This window comes from Sesamum indicum, linkage group LG5 (genome assembly GCF_026168435.1).
Source record: "Sesamum indicum cultivar Baizhima isolate 11 linkage group LG5, ASM2616843v1, whole genome shotgun sequence".
NCBI classification, from domain to species: Eukaryota; Viridiplantae; Streptophyta; class Magnoliopsida; order Lamiales; family Pedaliaceae; genus Sesamum; species Sesamum indicum.
In genome coordinates this window covers 2,658,166-2,671,582 of record NC_142661.1, presented here as the reverse complement: position 1 = coordinate 2,671,582, position 13,417 = coordinate 2,658,166, and the positions used below count along the sequence as shown (strand labels likewise).

At 29.5% G+C, this 13,417-nt stretch overlaps 2 protein-coding genes across 2 annotated transcripts; one reads left to right on the top strand and one right to left on the bottom strand.

Annotated features, from left to right (window-relative positions):
* The first annotated feature begins 2,820 nt into the window (after positions 1–2,820).
* LOC105162685 (uncharacterized) lies at positions 2,821–5,777 on the top strand. The gene is made up of 3 exons (XM_011080774.2): positions 2,821–3,184; positions 4,291–4,520; positions 5,416–5,777. The coding sequence occupies exons 1-3, from the start codon at positions 2,821–2,823 to the stop codon at positions 5,692–5,694; spliced, it is 873 nt and encodes a 290-aa protein (XP_011079076.2). The 3' UTR covers positions 5,695–5,777.
* Positions 5,778–9,022: 3,245 nt separating this feature from the next.
* LOC105162686 (uncharacterized) lies at positions 9,023–11,171 on the bottom strand. The gene is made up of 3 exons (XM_011080775.3): positions 10,776–11,171; positions 9,718–9,947; positions 9,023–9,632 (listed from the first exon to the last, which is right to left on the bottom strand). The coding sequence occupies exons 1-3, from the start codon at positions 11,122–11,124 to the stop codon at positions 9,354–9,356; spliced, it is 858 nt and encodes a 285-aa protein (XP_011079077.1). The 5' UTR covers positions 11,125–11,171; the 3' UTR covers positions 9,023–9,353.
* Between the last annotated feature and the right edge of the window lie 2,246 nt (positions 11,172–13,417).

Below are 13,417 nucleotides of genomic sequence, written 5' to 3'. Positions count from 1 at the left end.
TATTGTATTACACAAAAAGTTAAATAAATACAAGAACATATTTATAATGAATAAGCTTTGTTAATGAAATTAATATATTTCTAATGAGAATAAATTATTGTGAAATTTGACTTAGACATTTCTAATGAAAAAAAATTGTGATATGGCATTAGTGACTACATGACATTAAACTATATTATTTACTATTATTATTATTTCTATTTAAAATAAAATTTTAATACTTTTTATTATTCTACATTTTTTATTAAACTATTTTTACTTCATTATTTAATATATATATGTATAAGTGTATATATATATAAAACATATATACTATTTTTTTAAATTATAAAATACATTTATGCAATTTCTTCTCCAAAAATTCATGTCATAATACTATGTGACATATTATTTTTTATTAAGTCATGTAATTGCCACATCATATAGATTAGCCAATAAAGTCATTTTTCCCAATTTGAAATGCCACGTCAGATTTTGGTATTTTCTGGCAACTTTTAAATCGAAACAGTTAAAAAAATTAAAGGACCATTTTGAAACCCTAATAAGTTAAAGGACCATTTCTCTAATTAGCATTTAAAATCTCATTAATTACTCCCACCGTTTCTACTTTAGAAAATTTTTATTAATGAAGGATGATTGATTTTAACATTTAAAAGTATTATTAATGAAGAAATTGATTTTAACATCATTTACCTAACAAAAATTCACCATAAATTAACTTGAATATATATCAGTAAAAAATTGTAACAAAAATCTAAATGTGATCGCATAATTTACATTAATATCAGTAAATTATTAATAATCTAGATTAATTTTAATAAATTAATAAGTACATTCATCCAATTAAACACTCACATTACATTAAACTCAGAAAACTTGCATTACAATAAATTTTTATTAAGTGAAATAATACTTATTATAATAAGGATAAATTACACTTTGCTATTCGAATTATGCCCGTTTTTACACTTTGACATTCAAACTCTTTTTGTATCAACTTACCATCCAAACTTTGTGAAATTTACATTTTGTCATATATGATAATTTTTTTATTGATTTTTTTGTTGGAAAAACATTACATGATGTGAATATGTGAAAAAATATCACATTATATAATTTTTAAATATCACATATGCGTTGCACGTGATTTTTTGCGATAAAAAATTTGGTGAAAAAATAATTATAAATAACAAAGTGAAAAATTTCATAAAATTGATGCTGGGTATTTTCACCAGTAGCAAGCCCAAAAAATCCAATACTAACCCTTATTACAGACCAATATTAAACATTAAGAACAAGAATAGAATAGAAAAAGCTAAGGGAACCAAATTCGAGTAGTCCACGACCACCCAGACCGGCAACCATACACCGGTTGCAAAACCCAAATCAACCACTAAAAAACTTCATCCATAAAGGACCACACAAACCCATTTAGATCTTTCCAACTCAGGAAACTTAGTTCACAAAGAATGTTTAAATCAGAGGAAGAGAGAAGAAGAAGGAGAAGATATTTTTCGTTCTAGTTGGTTTCACTGGAAAAACACCATGGGAGATTTATAGGGGAAGGTCATTGATTATAGTGAGACAAAGAAACGGTGAAGGGGAAAAACTAGGAGAGAGGAGTTAGTGGCAAAGATTTCAGAGAGGAGAAGGGAGATGGAGACGAGGAGGCGAGAAAGTGAGGGAGACTAAGATTAAAGTTTTATTTGTAGAAGGAAGAAGTATAAATATAACAACGCCTGGGTTGGATCAGTGGTCGGATGGACGAGTTGGCTGGGCCAAGGAATGGACCACAGCGGTGAGTGGGATGCCACCCAAAGTGTGTACGCTTGACCTACCAATGGATCATGGGCCACAATAGGTTAGGTGGACGAGTTGGGTTGGGCCAAGAAACGGACCAAAGGGGTGAGTGGGTTGCCATCCAAAGTGTGTAGGATAGGAAGTTGACATAAAACAAAAAAATTTAAATATCAAAGTGTAAAATGATCATAGTTCGAATAATAAAATATAATTAACCGTTATAATAAATTACTTATATTAAGTGGAATAAATACCAACGTATCTGATAGGACTAGCTCAGGATCTCAACTTAGTCATGGTACCTAAGTAAAAAGCTTAAATTATGAGAGCAAAAATGAGATCGCAATCTTAAATTTAGGCAAGTAATTAATGTCACATTACATTTGCCATTCAATTTTAGTAGAGAGGCACAAAAGTGAGAAAACCCTAATTAATGAATCAAATGTTTGGCAGCTTATGTTATGAGACGAAAAATATTATTTTTCTCTAAATCGGGTAGATTTATTTTGTAAATATTATTTATTTGAGATTTTTACACAAAGCATTATTTTTTATAAAAAACTAAATTATATATTTACGACACACAGTAGAGTTACCTAATAACTAATTTTTAGAATGAATTTTTATTATAAATACAATATTTTGTCAAACATTTTCCGATTTACCACTAATAAAATACCTGAATTATGAATTTAAAGTCCCATAAACGAACTTGACTATGATTGACACGATGTAAATTACCTTTACACCAAACTATTAATATAGCACATACGAGATCTGATGTTGTGTCGTGGACATTCCACCACCATTTATAGGTAAAATTGCGAAATTAATCTCACAGTTTAGGGCCATTTTAAATATGGCCCCACATTTTTTGAGATTTTAAAATTAATTTGTATTTAATTAAAAATTGCAAAAAGAGTCCAAAAATATAGCCAACATGACCCCCTACCCACTATAACATTTCCTATATAAGTGAATGAATAGGGAGCAGCTTTCCCTTGAACACAAGAGATCAGAATGGAGAACAGTAGCCAAGTGGCTGCCCAACTGGAGCCCTGGCTTCGGCTTGAGAACAAGATAGTGTTGGTTACCGGCGCCTCGTCGGGGCTGGGTCGAGAGTTCTGTCTGGACTTGGCTAAAGCCGGTTGCCGCATTGTAGCCGCGGCAAGGAGAAAGGACCGGCTGCAATCACTCTGTGAGGAGATAAACAATTGGGTCGACGGCTCCTCGAGCTCGATGGGGCCGAGCCAAGACCAACCAAGAGCCGTAGCTGTGGAGCTTGACGTCACTGCGGCTGGCGCCACTATTGAGGCTTGTGTGCAGAAGGCTTGGGCTGCGTTTGGAAGAATTGATGCTTTGATCAACAATGCTGGTATTAGAGGTATACACACCAAAAGGAAAAATAAATATAATACTTTTATAAATTAAAATACTAATATAAAATAACTTAAGTTTTTTAATATATGTAAAAGTAATTATAAATATTTTTGGTATTTTAATTTTTTATAAAATAAACCATTACATTTAAGTCTATAACTAATTAATTATTTATCGATAATATTATTTCAGTATATTTAAATAGGATGTAATTACCATCATCTCCCTTTAGGTTAGACATAATTATAAATACATCTTTATTGTTGATTTTAATTTTCCGTCCAACAACGAGTTCCTTTCGTAGTCCACACATGAGACGACCTATTTTGAATTTTATTTTGCCACATAAATTTTTTACCTTTCTTGCTTAAATCTATGGGTAAATTACAATTTGCTCCCCTTAATTTTGCTATTGCTATAAATACCATTTTATTGTTTGAAAAATTATAAATAAGTTTCTAGAATTAATGAAAGACTAACAAATACCCTCTCGTGACAACTCATTATAGGGAGTATTTATTAAATGATTCTTAATTCTAGGAGGGTATTTATAATATTTCAAACAATGAGAATGTACTTGTAATTATGACAAATCTCAAAAGAGTCCATTATTGATCTATGAATTGATCATTTCTCAAAAAGAATTACCAACTTAATTTTCTAGATAAATTAATTAGTAATATTATTTAAATTTCATTCCATATTTAATAATATTTTGTATTTTTATACTACTTATTCATTTAAAAAATTTAATTCTTTTCGTACCTTAACACATGGTGCTAACTACTATTTTATTAAAGGGCTTAATGCAATTTACCTCCTATGATATTGTAAATGGGCAAATTATCCCTCTATAATAGAAAAAATAACAATTTACATCCTGTGCTGTTTAAAATAAAAAGCAATATAATCCCTATTTAAAGAGGTAAAGTGCTCCACTTTAAAAAACACAAGGGGGTCAATGACTGCATTTATAAAAGTACAGGATGTAAATTACTATTTTTTTTATAGAGTGTAATTTGCTCATTTGTAATATCACAGGGGGTTGATTGCATTTTTTCCTTTTATTAAATAACAAACTTCTCTCTTCGATCTTTTGCACATAACTAGGGCACGCGATGTCCTCAATCGAGCTATCTGAGGAGGAATGGAAGCAAGTGGTGCAAACAAACTTGACGGGGTCATGGTTGGTGGCAAAATCCGTTGCTAGGCGGATGCGCGAGGCCGGCCAAGGAGGCTCAATCATCAACATCTCATCAGCTGCCGGCCTAAATCGAACACAATTTCGTGATGGCGTCGCCTACGGTCCCTCAAAAGCTGGCCTCCATGCCATGACTAAGGTCTATTAGAATATTCTAATTCAAACTTGAATCTTGTTGGATCGAATCAATCTCCGAATTAGTATATATAAAAGGGTAAATTTATAATGACCTTTTTTGAAATTTGGCATAATTACAAAATATTCTTTCGTTGTTTCGAAAAATACCAATACCCCATTGATTTAACGACCGTTTAACAATTGACCTATTCTATTAGTTTCTTTTAAATTTTCACTTATTTTTTGCCGTGAACTGACAAAAAATGCCATTGCGGACTAAGAATTATAATTTTATTTTTTATTTTTTTATTTATTGATTAAGTCAATAATTTTATAATTTTTTTTAATTTTTTCACCCATGTTCGATTTTTGTTTTACAAATTTTGAATTTTTTTAAAAAAAAAAAACAGAAAAGGTATAGCTAACAATTTCATACCCCATCTGCGGATTACATAATTTCATCGAACATCAGGGAGATATTTGTAATTTTTTAAACAACGAGGGGGTATTAATAATTATATCAAATTTTAGGGGAGGTTATTGTAATTTATACTATATAAAAATATGCTTGTCCCCAATAATTTTATTAGGGAGAATTCTACTATTAAATTAAATGGGCAAATTACATTTCATCCCTTCAAAATATTAAGTACAAAATTTATTTTTCTGAAGAACACAATCTCATTTTTGAGATTTTGGAGAGTTTAAGGTAAAAATTTGAGATCATATTATAAAATTGAAAATCATAAAGTTATATTTATTTATTCAAGAACTATCGGTCACTTGGATTATTAATGCTGGATTCACTTACATTAATGATTTTTTTTATAAAAGAAATGCACTTACTTTTATCAATATTTGGACATCAAGAATGTTTTCGATGATGTAATGTTAGTAACTTAGTATTTATTTAACAGATTATGGCACTGGATCTGGGAGAGTTCAAGATTAGGGTCAACTCAATAGCGCCAGGAATATTTAAATCTGAGATAACAGAAGAACTTGTTAAGAAAAATTGGTTGAAAAATGTGGCAAAGAGATCTGTCCCATTAGGAACTTTCGGAACAACGGATCCGGGATTGACATCACTTGTCCGTTACTTACTTCACGACTCTTCCAACTATATTTCAGGCAATATTTTTATTGTCGATGCAGGCTATAGTCTTCCAGGTGTTCCAATTTTTTCTTCACTTTGATGTTTTTTTTTTTTTTTTTTTGGTTTTGCAAAATATTGTATTACAAGAAAAGTTAAATAAATGAATAACAAATATTGTTATTAGACCTCCATTTTGATTGCCACTAGACTTTTGGTACCTTGCTTACTTTTCTATAAGTGTATTTATATTTTAAAAATTTAATCAATATATCCCTCAATAACAATTAAATGATAAATAGGGTTACTCTATTTGAAAATACAAAATTATATTTTTCTCTCAAAAAAGTTCTAAATTATACTTACAGTCCCTTAAAAAATTCACTGTTTGCACCAAACCTCCTTTCTTAGACGAAAAATGTTGACATTAGAAAAAGATTTATATCGATTTATAAATTTACTGCTCATTTAATATTCTCATGTAATAGTTTTGTACCAATAAGGGGGAAAATATAATAATGTTAACCTCAATCTACATATATATTATATTTATCCCTTTATAAGTATAAAAATATACATGAAAATGTTAAATGAGCAGCGAAATTAAAAATTTATGTAATTTTTTTAGCCTCAACATTTTTCGTCCAATTCTAATGAAAGGGTATCAGTTATAAACGAAGAATTTTCGAAGGGGATGTAAATTTCAGAACTTTTTTTGAAAAAAGTATAATTTCGCATTTTCAAAGGGTCTCTAACTGTAATTATTCCTTATAAATAATAAAAAAATAAAGAAATATATTTATATAAAATGAGACAAATATTCACATATTTTATAGAACAAGCTTGAATTATGATTATATATTTTACTCATAAAATCTCAACTTATCCGTTATCCCAAGATAATTACAGTTTTGGTCCTCATATATTGTTATTAATTCGATTTCAATCCCTTAATATTGAATTTCTACTTTATTCCTTTAACTTCTAAAGTACTGACAATTTCGATTATTAGACCTAATTAATGATCATTTTGCTCATGATCAGGGTTAACATACTTAATAAATAAAATTAAACCTCATAAATTCCTACCTTTTTTTTATCGACTTTTTCCGGACAGAGTATTTGAAAAAAGTCCACAAAATCAAAGACTTAGAATTAGGGGTGTCGACTCGAGTTCGATTTTATTTTTTATTGCTCGAGCTCGAATTATATGTAATAAGTTCGAGCTAAGCTCCTCCTTTCTTTCATCAAGTACAGTGGAGATTGTACATAATTTTGTATAGTTATTAATATTAATTAAAAAAATAAATATAAGTTATTTTTGAAAAGTTGTTGATCTCATTATATATAAAAAAAAAAATTAAGAGACGAACTCTTAAATTAGAGTACAAAATAGTGATTGATCTCATTATATATATAATAAAATAACAATAAAAGTGATTAAAAATTTTCAACCATCATTAATTACTGCTATTATTATTATCTTTAGAGTAATTAATGAGAATCACCAAATTTTGACATAAATTTATAAGTAATAAAATAGATTGCTTACTGTGTATCTTGATATAAACATAAAATTTACAAATAGATATAAAAAATTATAATTTAATTGTTAGAACTTGTCAATTTAAAAAAAAAAAAAAGTATAAGAGATCACAAATAGATGTTAAAATATAACGTAAATTTATAAGTGCCATATTAAATAATTATTTTAAAAAATATTAAAATTTACTAAAATTATTGATTAAGCTTGTTTTTGTATAAAGATTAAATGTATAAATAAAAGTATCATAGTTTATTATTATCTAAAATAAAATTTATAAATATTGATTAATTATAATTGATAAAGTACTTTATATGAAGATAAACATATAAAAAAATTAAAATTAAAAATATATATTAAAACTAAAAATAAATAAAAAAAGCTTGTGAGCATGAACAGAGTACATTGAGCTCGAGCTCGAGCTCAAAATTGAGCTGTTTCGCGAGCTAACTCGACTCGTCTGCCACTCCTACTTAGAATACCCCGGGAACAAGATAGTAAAACAAAAGTAAATATAAATTTATGGAGGCTTAATTTTATTTTTAGAAGTATATTGAGTCTGATTATGAGTATAGGGAAAAGAAAATGAACTATATATTTTCTTTGAAAAGTCAAAATGATCATTAATTAGGTTTAAGGATCGAAACTGTTAATATTTTAAAAGTTGAAGAACTGAAATTTTACTTCAATATGTTTAGAGATTGAAAACGAATTAATGACAATATATGATGACCAAAATTGTTATTATCCCCCGTTATCCCTCTAATGGTTTTTTTTTTTTTCAAGCTTTATTATCCGTCTAAATTAATATCAATTTTTTTTCTGAAACTTATTTTAATGATTTCAAAATATCATAATAATAAAATTATTATGATAAATTAGTGAAAAATTATATAATTTAATTTATTGGCTAACAAAGTGAACATTTAAGAGGGGATATGATAGCAATTATTAAATTAAATGTAGGTGAAATTATTCAATATTATGATGATCCGTGGCCCAACCATTTGTCCCTCAATTGTTAATTGGATGTTCCGGGGCAAAAGTGACATTTCTTATTAGATGAAATGAATTCTGCAGAACATATAGTGGTGTCATGAAATGACGAATTTATCCTTATAACATCGCTCCATTTTTTTCCTGGGATAATTACATGTATACCCACCGGTGTAAACTATAATAATTTATTTACATAAATTATTTTTATTTTTTAAAAAATTATAAATACATCTATTAAAAACATTAACACCATTACGCAAACATCTTTATCTTTTGAAAAATTATACATACATCCCCTAAAAAATCGAATCATTACACAAACTATCCTATAGCTTTTTTATTGTCCGATATAGTTTCTGTAATAACTCATATTGATAATTTATATAAATAAACTATAGATCATAGGGGTATAAGTATAATATTATATATATATATATATATATATGAATAATTGCTTTCATATCACACTTCCATTCATTGCAGTTTTGCCAAATAAAGCATAGTGGGTGAGCAACTAATTGTTGTCTGTACTTGATGAGTGTTGGAAAATTTTTTCTCAAAATTAGGTTTGGTCGAACAACTAAACAATTAAATTATTATATCTTTGATATTTTTTTTTAAATTATATGTCAATCACACTAATAAGCAGATAAAAAGCCACGGGAGTTGAGGGTTGTCACGAGAAATCGGAGTCCTTTCTAGAAAGTTATATGCATTTTTCACTATGTTTGTTTTCATTTTCAAGTTATCTTCGGGATAAGTTAAAACATACCTAATGTTTGCCATCATTCAAAAACACCTTATCTAGGTGTTTTAAATTGTTTTAACATAAATACATACATATATATACGTACATACATATACATAAATATATATAAAAGAGACATGATTTGGCAATGAATAGTAATTTTTGTCTCCTAAAATACAACATTAAACATACAATACTTATTTTAAATTATCTCAAAAAACAAATCCAAATATACATACTATCTCTAACACACACTTATTTATCTTTGTTTTTCTCTCTCTATCTTCACATAACACAACAAACACTTAGAAAACGAATCCAAACATTATGTTTGGATTTTGAGTGAGAGCAAGCCATGTTTGTCTTCTTGTTCATTAAATTATTTATAGTTTGGATAGCAAAATACGAAATTAAATCAAATTTCTTCCTCCCTCTTGATCTCTTGGAACATAAGTGCTACATTGTTTGAAATCTAAAGGGAGGAAAAAATAGGTATACCGGGCAAAGTGACTCCTGCATCGACGATGAAAAGGTTGCCTGAGATATGCTTAGAGGAGTCATGGATCAAGTAGCGCAAAAGTGATGTGAGTGCAGGATCCAATGTGCCGAAAGTTCTTAAAGGAACGGTTCTTCTTTCGACGTTTTTGAGCCAATCTTTCCGCACTAGACCTTGAGTTATCTCGGATTTGAAGAGGCCCGGGGATATGGAGTTCACTCGTATTTCAAACGCCCCCAATTCTAAGGCCATGACCTGAATGTGACGACACAAAGACAACAGTCATGGTCAAATTTGAACCAATTATACGATAAATGCATACACTTGATCATGATAACACCTTTGTCATGGCGTTGATGGCAGTCTTGGCACAAGCATAAGCAAGGCCTCCAGGCAGATGCCCGCGCTCCAGACCAGCAATGGAGGAGATGTTAACGACGGATCCGCCGTGCCTGCCGTCACGCATGCGCATACAAACGTACTTGGAAACCAACCATGTTCCAGTTAAGTTGGTCTTAATGTTATCATTCCATTCCTCTTCCGACAGATCCAACGGACTGTGCACCCTACCTACAACCACATACATACATCCATAATTACGCACAACATTTTACAGATTGCTCCATCATCGTAACATTATCTTGTTTTAAAATATGAGTCCTGGAATTTTCAATATATGTGTAAAATATCAATATTCAATTACCAGTGCCCATCTTCTCCAATCAATCCAAAAATAGGAATTCATTTATTACACGCCACTTCATTTTAACATTGAGAATAATGCAAGCAACTTTCTTTTTTGTCATATTGCAAATGAGCAAATTATACCTCTATAAAAAAGATAATAATTTACCTTTCTATATTATTAAAATTACAATAATTTACCCACCCATGTTTTTCAAAATGAAGCAATTTACCTCCTTAGACAGGGAGGTAAATTGCTTCATTTTAATAAAAAACACAGAGGAAGAAATTGCTATTGATTTCCACAAGGAGGTAATTTGCTCATTTTACAATATCATAGGAAGGTAAATTACATTAAACACCTTTTATAGTTTGATTTAATTACAATTCTCTTTTTTAGGAATACAAAAAAAATCTATTTGAGAATAGTCAATACTACGGATAAAAGGTGGAATACCTAATCCCATACTTGTAAGAATGAATGAATGTTCCTTGACAAATAGGTATTCCTAATCCTAATCTATAGTAGCCATGCATTCTGGAATGAGTTTACGAACGCTCGTTTCATACCTAATTTAATATTTTTTTTATACCAATCCTGCCCTTAAAATTAAGCAAAAATAAAAAGAAAAGAATTAGTGAGAAAAGATGGAGGCTTTGTTTGGGTACCATATACAACCAAGCATGCACCACATTTTTTGTTTTTTATCTTACCTCTAATACCAGCATTATTGATCAAAGCATCGATTCTTCCAAACGCAGCCCAAGCCTTCTGCACTGAGGCCTCGATACTAGCTGCGCTTGCGCTCACATCGAGCTCCAAAGCTACAGCTCTTGGCTGGTCTTGGCTCGGTCCATTACCGATCCCGCTGTTTATCTCGTCGCAGAGTGATCGCAGTCGGTCCATCCTCCGGGCAGCGGCTATGACTCTGCAGCCGGCTTTAGCCAAGTCCAAACAGAAGTCTCGGCCCAACCCCGACGACGCGCCGGTCACCATCACCACCTTGTTGTCCAGCCGAAGCCACGGCTCCAGTTCGCTGGCTACTTGGCTTCTGCTCTCCATTCTCGCCTCATGTACCGTGGTGTTTGGGAAAATTGCAGATGCATTTATACACAGCCACAAGGAAAGGTGTTTAAAGCTGGGGACACATTTGTAATTTGCTTCCGAACAACTTGAAATTGACGTAAATGCCCTCATGGAAAAATCCAATCTTGGCATGAAAATAAAATTACGTTAATTATATTTTTTTCGTATAGGATAATGAGTTTAATATTTTTAGTTTTTTGTTTTACAAAAAATTTAAAACAATCTCAAAATTAAAAAAACTCAAGCCCCATTTAGTCATCTATTATACGAAATTTTTAAAATTAAAAAAACTCAACATATTTAATCCTCTACTTTACGGGACATATAGAATTAAATATGTCGAGTTTTCTCAATTTTTAATCATTTTAAAAATTTTATGAAACAGAGGACCAAAATCGCTAAACTCCCTACCATATGGGATTAAAAATATAATTTCATCTAAATTTATAAACCATTATGCTATTTTTAAAACTAAGCCACATATAATTGAATAGATACGATCACGATATAAATATTAAAAATTAAAATCAATATAAGATTAAAACCAATCAAGTGATTAATAAAAATTAAAATAAATGATAGATATGATGATATATTTGGCGATTCTTTAATTGAAGTAAATAAGTAATTGTATTACACAAATATTTAATTACATAATTAGTATTTTTAAATTTGGTATTGCAGTGTAACAAATCGTGGTAAATCATATATGACTTTCTTTTCTATATTAGCATAACTTATTATATCTAAATGGATTATCATTGCAATCAAATTATGGTATTTTCATCAAATGAAAATCATAATATTTTAATTCATCGATTCATTAACTGTTTTTTTATTTAAATGTCACGAATTAAAACGTGATTCATATGATAGGGTCAAAAGTTGTCGTATCATTCGGTTCAAATAAATTAATGGAGTGCATTATTCATGAGTTAATGAATATACTTATCTCAAACGATGTTTGCGGATACTTTCTCTAATTTTATTGGACCAGTAATACGAAGTTCGTTAATTAATCTTTAGAAATTTCATTTAAAATTAGACAAAAAAGTGAAAGATTCTGGATGGACGCGTATATCCTCCTCTCGATTTTTATTTATATCAAGGTTGCATTTTAAATGAAGGATTTGAAATTATGGATTTTCAAATTCTTAATAACAATTTTTTTGAATTTGTTCGAACGATTCTAAATTTAAAGGATATCGAATTTTTCAATTCGAATTCTAAATTATGTTTCGTTGAATATTGATAGATTTCAAATTGAACCGTTTCAGATCCTTTCTCCAAATACTTCCATCAATCCAAATGCAGTATGAGGTAAATTACATCGACACTTTTCGAGATTAAGTCAAAGTACACAAATACCCCTTGTTTTGCAAAATTACAGCTACACCCCCTGGTGGATGCTAGTATAATATTTTTCAAATATTGTTTGTATAAGTTTTGATTCTGAATGGGGAGTGTCGTTATTGCAATTATAACCTCAAGGGGTATAATTGTTATTTAGCAAAAGACAGAGGAGATTTGTGTATTTTACCTAATTTTAGGAGACGTCAATATAATTCACTTTTTATATTATTATTGATAAATACCAAAAGAAAAATACTTGGTAAAATTTTGAAATTTGTTCTTTCCTTGACATATAATATTTTCATCTATACTATAAAAGAAAACTCTGTTATTGTTCCAATTTTTAAAATAGTCAAATTTACCCTTTAACTCATTTCTTCCCTTTAATAAAATTCGATTATAATAGTAATCTCAACAATTAAAAAATTAAATTTACTAAAACACCCCTCAAACTTACTCAAGCCACTGTCCCATATGATCGATAACCAATTTATCAATAAAAATATTGATTATTTATAATTTTTAAATATTTTTGTACACACATCGAGTGTGTCGCGTACTGCTAGTTATATTAAATAAGAGTGAGTATTTAAATTTTTTTTATTTTTACAATGCACCAATTACACTTTATCGCTTGTGCTCTCGCGCAATCAGCGTATCACTTAAATTTGGATAATTTTATTGATGTTGAGTGTATTCTTAATATTCTAAACTTGAGCAACTGTAATTTATTTAATATCTTTCTTTAATACAAATCTAACCAAATCTAGACAAAAATCTACATGTGAAAACAATCATTAAAAGAAGGAAAAATGTGAAAATTTGAGTCCCCTAAGTGTTCTCATCAACCATCTCGACATGTGAAAATTGAGGTTGTTTTAATTAACACCCTTTATGAGCCTATCAGAAATCATGT

Excerpts from the sequence above, each read along its gene's own strand:
- LOC105162685 (XM_011080774.2), top strand. The coding sequence starts at position 2,821 with ATGGAGAACAGTAGCCAAGTGGCTGCCCAACTGGAGCCCTGGCTTCGG. Across the intron at positions 3,185-4,290 it reads CAACAATGCTGGTATTAGAG|GGCACGCGATGTCCTCAATC; the intron begins GTATACACACCA and ends GCACATAACTAG. Across the intron at positions 4,521-5,415 it reads GCCTCCATGCCATGACTAAG|ATTATGGCACTGGATCTGGG; the intron begins GTCTATTAGAAT and ends TTTATTTAACAG.
- LOC105162686 (XM_011080775.3), bottom strand. The coding sequence starts at position 11,124 with ATGGAGAGCAGAAGCCAAGTAGCCAGCGAACTGGAGCCGTGGCTTCGG. Across the intron at positions 9,948-10,775 it reads CAATAATGCTGGTATTAGAG|GTAGGGTGCACAGTCCGTTG; the intron begins GTAAGATAAAAA and ends ATGTGGTTGTAG. Across the intron at positions 9,633-9,717 it reads CCATCAACGCCATGACAAAG|GTCATGGCCTTAGAATTGGG; the intron begins GTGTTATCATGA and ends CGTCACATTCAG.